The following is a 6,880-nucleotide window of genomic DNA, read 5'->3' as shown; positions in this document are numbered from 1 at the left end:
CCTTCCCGAACGTTTGATGGCAGTGCTCGGGCTCCATCTCCGACAAAAAACACCCAATTTCCAGTGGTTTACTCTACTGATGAAAGAAACCCTACTATATTCCTAGGGAGTATTTATTTATAGTAGATGAACTCTCGTCAGAATCTAGAAACTAAATTTAAGTCAATCAACTTGTCGCAATCAATTAAAAAAAGTTGTTACTTCTGTTTCATAATAAATGTATTTTTTATTAGATTTAAGATATATTAATGAGTTGTTTAATTTGGTCATCGCATAACTAATAAATTAATTAGTATTTAATGTTAAATTTTAATGATAAAAATAGCATTTTTTTTAAGATCAACAAATTTTATTAAAGTAAAGAAGTACAAGGGGGCCAAAGGCCGTAAATCACGAAACATACACGAGAGAGCATTTACATGTATAATATAATCCTACCGATCTAAGAGGTATGCTCTAACGCAAACACAGGGAAAAACCCTCAACTCACAGGCTAACTCTTAGCTTTTCCTCACTTGGATTAAGCTGGGTCGATTATAATTACAGTACTAAACTTTCTTAGCGACAAAGCAATTAATAACCGGCATCATTTAGGTACTAACCAAGAGATCACCTGCGAGAGAGGATGAAAAAACCCTGTAGTATTAACCGATACCTTCTTTTAATGGTGGGTTGACATCAAATTTTCTCAGATTTGCTAGTCAATTATGCCAATCTAAATACCCATTTTTTAGCCTTGATGAAATCCATTCAAAGGATTTGATTTGAATTTCGGAGACTATTTTAGCATTGCAGAGTCTGGATTTATTAAACACGTGATCGTTTCTATTTTTCCAAATGCAGCAGCTGGTGACCCAAACTATAGCTTGCCAAATGGAAGCTCCGGTTGCCGTTTGGATTTGAGAGTTCGAGCCCTTTGAGAGCTCAATTGAATCCGCGAAAATTGTCATGTTAAGATTCCACCATTTGAAAATTCTTTCCCATATATCAAAGGCCATTTTGCAGAGGATGAATGAGTGGTTAATGGACTCAATGTCATCGTCGCAAACCGGGCATCTAACGGAATCCAAATCAATTCCCCGACGATCTAATTCGGATCTTACAGGTAATTTATTCTGGGAGGCACGCCATATGAGGATACCTACTTTTTGTGGGATTAGATTGTTTCTGATTGTAGGTCTGACTTGTGAAGCAACGGAAGAGGTTAATAACTCGATCAATGACTTCGTAGTATAAATGCCAGAGTTACACAGTTTCCAAACCCCAAGCGTCTTCATTTCTTCCCGAGCATTTAGCTACCGATAGCCGATTTTCGAGCTGTTGGAGATCGGACATTAAACGCCATCTTGGAAGAGTCGACCATTGCCATAAGAACTGAACACGTCCCTCTGAACCGGTCCACTGCAGCCTGTCCGAAACTAGCGCCATATTGTTTGATTCGAGCCTAATAACCTTGGAAAAGCTTGCTTTAAAACGGTATCACCAATCCATTTGTCATGCCAAAACAAAGTTTCAGTCCCTGAACCAATAGACTTAACAAACTCGTTAGTAATATCACACCCTAACTTGGTTAGGGTGTGTTTGACATTGATAATATTGGACCACGTGGTGCCGGAAAATCTTTTGAGGTTTGTAGGATTAGGAGAGATACATTCTAGTCCACCGTTATACCCATATATACTTTTTATGACCTTTACCCAAAATGCCTCCTTGTTTGAAAGGAATTTCAACCACCATTTAGTTAAGAGGGCTAAATTTTTATTTTTTAGAGAACTAATGTTAAGCCCACCCGAATCATAAGGTAACATAATTTGGTTCCAATTAACCCACGCCATCTTTTTTGTTCAAAAGAACCACCCCAAAAAAAGTCCTGCCTAATTCCTTCAAGGTCTTTTAAAACACCCGCCGAGGCCTTAAAAAGTGAGAAATAATAAAGAGGTAGCCTAGAGAGGACCGACTTGATTAAAGTGAGTCTACCTCCGAAGGATATAGATTTGCATTTCCATTCCGCGAGCCGATTTTTAAATTTATCAAACACGGGTGCCCAATTTTTATAGAGTTTGAGGTTGGCCCCGATGGGTAGTCCGAGGTAATTGAAAGGAAAGGACCCCTCAAGACAACCAAACCAAGATGCTAGACTATTTAGTTCATTCTTAGAAGTATTAATTCCATAAACGCAACTTTTGTTTAGATTTATTTTAAGACCGGAAAGATCCTCAAAACATTTTAGAATTTTAAAAGTGTTTCTAACATCACGTTTATTCCAATTACCAAAAATTATTGTGTCGTCCGCGTATTGAAGATGCGAAACCGTCACATTATCATTACCCACATTGACCCCACTAATTATTCTTTCGTTTATAGACTTATTAAGTAAGTAATTTAACCCTTCAGTTGCAATAATAAATAAAAAAGGTGAAAGGGGGTCACCTTGTCGTACACCCCGTTTTGGAAAAAAAAATTCGGTTGGTGACCCATTTATTAAGACCGAGATGGAGGTTGAGGTTAGACACGCATTTACCCACTTTATCCATTTCTCCCCGAAACCCATGTAGTTCATGATTTTTGTTAAAAAATCCCAATCAACACAATCGAAGGCCTTTTCAAAATCAACTTTGAAATAAAAATTTTTTGTTTTTTTCCTTTTTAAGTCGTCGACCATTTCTAAAGCCACCAAAATCCCATCAAGAATATTTCTATTACTTATAAAGGCACTTTGTTCATTGCCAATTAGACTCGGGATTACCTTCCTAATTCTATTGGCCATGATTTTTGAAAGAATTTTGTAATAACTATTTATAAGACTAATTGGGCAAAAATTGGAAAATTTTAAAGGATCTTTTACCTTCGGGATGAGCGTGATAAAGGATGAGTTGCAACCGTTAGAGATCGACCCTGAGTTCCAGAACCAAGTGATTGCCTTCATGAGGTTGACATTGATAATATCCCAGAAGTTGAGGTAAAATAATAGATTGAACCCGTCGGGTCCCGGAGCTTTATTTTTACCGCAACTCTTAATTGCCTCGAGAGTTTCATTTTCAAAAAATTCTTCTTCAAGTTTATCTGCAAGAACTTTTTCGATTCTGGGTCCCTCCCAATTTTCTAATAGGAGACCGACTTTTTTATTGCATGAAAACAAGTTTGCAAAGTGCTTGTGAGCTTCAGTTTTAATCACCGTGGGATCCGTGGTCCAGGCTCCATTGACATTGACTCCGTGGATATTATTCTTGTGTTGTCGCTTGCGAATACATGAGTGAAAAAACTTACTATTTTCATCGCCCTCTAATGCCCATTTGTACCTTGCTTTTTGTTTTAACATTTCGGTTTGAGTTTTTTCTTTTTGAAAGAGCTTTTCACGATCCTTGTTCCAAGCTTGTAAATCGTTATCACTTAAGTTAGAAGCTTCGGCGTTTAATGTAAAGACCCGTCCTAATCCATAAGAACGAATACAATAACATATGAATACATTGCGAGGTATTTGACCTCTATATGATACATTTTACAAACATTGCATTCTTTTTAAAAGACAAACTTTCATTACATCGAAAGTTGACAGGTATGCATACCATTTCATAATATTCAACCTATAAATGACCTAAACTGTCATTTACTTAATAATAATCTCTATTGAACTCAATGACTTGAATGCAACATCTTTTGAAATATGCCATGAATGACTCCAAGTAATATCTTTAAAATGAGCAAATGCACAGCGGAAGATTTCCTTAATACCTGAGATTAAACATGCTTTAAAGTGTCAACCAAAAGGTTGGTGAGTTCATTAGTTTATCATAATCGATCATTTCCATAATTTTAATAGACCACAAGATTTTCATTTCCATTTCTCATAAATATACGTCCCATACATAGAGACAAAAATCATTCATATGGATTGAACACCTGGTAATCGACCTTAACAAGATGCATATAAAATATCCCTATCATTCCGGGACTCCCTTCGGATATGATAAAATCGAAGTACTAAAGCAGTTCAAATTCTCTGATTGGGGCTTGTTAGTGCTCATAGATCTATCTTTAGGATTCGCGTCAATTAGGGTGTCTGTTCCCTAATTCTTAGATTACCAGACTAAAAGGGACATATTCGATTCGATAATTCAACCGTAGAATGTAATTTTCGAGTACTTGTGTCTATTTCGTAAAACAGTTATAAAAATAGCGCATGTATTCTCAGTCCTGTAACACCCCAGCTTAACATGACCACAATATTGTCCGCTTTGCCCTCAGGCGCACGGCTTTTTCTTGGCGACCACACACGAGAAGCACTTTCCCAGGAGGTCACCCATCCTGGTAGTGCTCTCGCCCAAGCACGCTTAATTGCAGTGTACTCACACATCTGCTCTGCCTGTGGTCCCAAAACGCGTTGTGTCATTTAAGCGTGAGTATTACCTTATAATCCCATGATCACTCATGTCCATGGGCGATGTGGGATTTGCCTAGGGTGTTACATTCACCCCCCCCCCCTCAGGGACTCATCGTCCTCGATGAGGTTTGCCCCACCACCCCCAACGATACATGAGTGGCTCTGATACAATTATGTAACACCCCAACTTAACATGACCACAATATTGTCCGCTTTGCCCACAGGCGCACGACTTTTTCTTGGCGACCACACACGAGAAGCACTTTTCCAGGAGGTCACCCATCCTGGTAGTGCTCTCGCCCAAGCACGCTTAACTGTAGTGTACTCACACATCTGCTCCGCCTGTGGTCCCAAAACGCGTTGTGTCATTTAAGCGTGAGTATTACCTTATAATCCCATGATCACTCATGTCCATGGGCGATGTGGGATTTGCCTAGGGTGTTACATGTCCCAAAAATATATATTGCAAAAGCATTTAAAAAATGAGCAAATGAATCTCACAATCCAATATTTTGTAGTAAAAATATTCATACGACGATACTGAACAATGCAGGATTGACCTCGGATTCACGAACCTATATCAAGTATATATATTAACACCTCTAATTAACATGTAATAGTAATCAAACCAGTTTATATATATTAATTATATAATATATTACTTATTTAAAATAGTGATGTATTTATTATTTCAAATGTTATGTATACCTATATATGTTATAGTAACTTTAGGTATGCTTATGATATATGTAATATTTATATCTTAACATAATTATCTTTTGTTAAAATAATATTTATAATAAAAAAATGTTAATAATACTAATAATAATAATAATAATAATAATAATAATAATAATAATAATAATAATAATAATAATAATAATAATAATAATATTTAAAAATAATATTAATAGTGATAATAATAATAATAGCTATACTAATAATATTTATAATAATAATCTTTAGTAATGATAATGATTAGGTTTAATAATAAATATGATAATAATAGTTTTGATAAAAATGATAATTTTTCTAATAATGATAATAATAATAAAAAGGATACTTTAATAAAAAGGCTAGTTTTTAATAAACATGATACTAGTAATAGTATTAATAATAATAATAATTATAATAATAAAAATGATAATAATAACAATAATAATAATAATAATAATAATAATAATAATAATAATAATAATAATAATAATAATAATAATAATAATAATAATAATAATAATAATAATAATAATAATAATAATAATAATAGAAAACTACCTCAAAGAAGTAACCCTTAAAAAATGCCCAAGTCCGGGTTCGAACCCGCGACGTCCCGCTAACCCGATAACATATCCAAACCACTGATCTATCCCTTACTTTCTGTTGAAATTCGTTCCTTAGATCTTTTTAACCATAATCATTCCTATTATTTAATTATCATCCTCTTATTATTATAACTTCATTATTATCATAACATAGCCTCATCATTTTCATCACTATATCACCATATTATGTATACCGCGTTATCATATATCATTACCATCATGATCACAACATCATGATCTCGTCATCATCATCATACCCATCTAGCAATCCATAACCATCATCATTAACTTAATACGATTACCATCATCATCATAAATCATTATTATAACAAATATCTTATTCATCATCATCGACTTTTCTCATCATCCTCAACATATCATCAATCTATCATCATTATCATAGGCCATCGTGATTATCATCATCACTATCATCAATATCTTATTATTATTACTTACGAACCATTATCATTATATAAACCTCATAACAGTATATCATCTTATTCGAAATTCATTATCATCGTATCTATTTAACATAACCACGTCATCATCATCTAGTTGGCGATCTAAACAGAGAGTGTAAAGCAGCAGTAGCAGCCCAACAAGAACCTAGAACATGGTAGCCCAACATTTTACTAAGCCCAATTAAAATATGGGTTTTTATGGATTCGGTTTAGTGGCCCAAAAGCAGTTTTATTTGGATTCAAAATTCACGACCCAACAATATAAGTGGTACATGGCTCGACAGAGAGAAAAAAAGAAATATATCACGGTCAGATATAATTTAAATGGGTTTCAGTTTACGAAACATAAAAAGGAGTCTTGCAAGTGGCGAATTAAATAGATTATCAATCCCTTTTGTTGTGGAGTAGGTAAAAAGCATGAACAGGAGAAAAGAAGAAAAGAAAAACGATGGTTGTGGGATTTGTCTGGCAATAGAAACACAAACACATCATCATCGTCATTTAACATAAATAAACACAAGATTGTACAGCAGCAACAGTAACGGAGGGTTGCAGGTTCGATGGTTTGATGGTTGTGGGGTTCAATTGAAACATAGAATAGCAGTAGCAAGAAGTGGGTTTATGTTTTTAATCGTTGCTCGACTAAAAATAGAAACACATAGCAGCAGCTACAGCAGCAGTTTGACGTGGATTTGAGTGGCGTTTTGTGGTAATTC

The 6,880-nt window shown here is 34.8% G+C and overlaps 1 protein-coding gene across 1 annotated transcript; it reads right to left on the bottom strand.

Moving 5' to 3' along the window:
• Positions 1-701: 701 nt before the first annotated feature.
• On the bottom strand, positions 702-1,277 carry LOC139870307 (uncharacterized). The gene has a single exon (XM_071858138.1). The coding sequence runs from the start codon at positions 1,275-1,277 to the stop codon at positions 702-704; it is 576 nt and encodes a 191-aa protein (XP_071714239.1).
• Between the last annotated feature and the right edge of the window lie 5,603 nt (positions 1,278-6,880).

Source organism: Rutidosis leptorrhynchoides, chromosome 10, assembly GCF_046630445.1.
Source record: "Rutidosis leptorrhynchoides isolate AG116_Rl617_1_P2 chromosome 10, CSIRO_AGI_Rlap_v1, whole genome shotgun sequence".
Taxonomy (NCBI): Eukaryota; Viridiplantae; Streptophyta; class Magnoliopsida; order Asterales; family Asteraceae; genus Rutidosis; species Rutidosis leptorrhynchoides.
The sequence above is the reverse complement of the archived record's forward strand: the minus strand, read 5'-3'. Positions and strand labels throughout refer to the sequence as shown.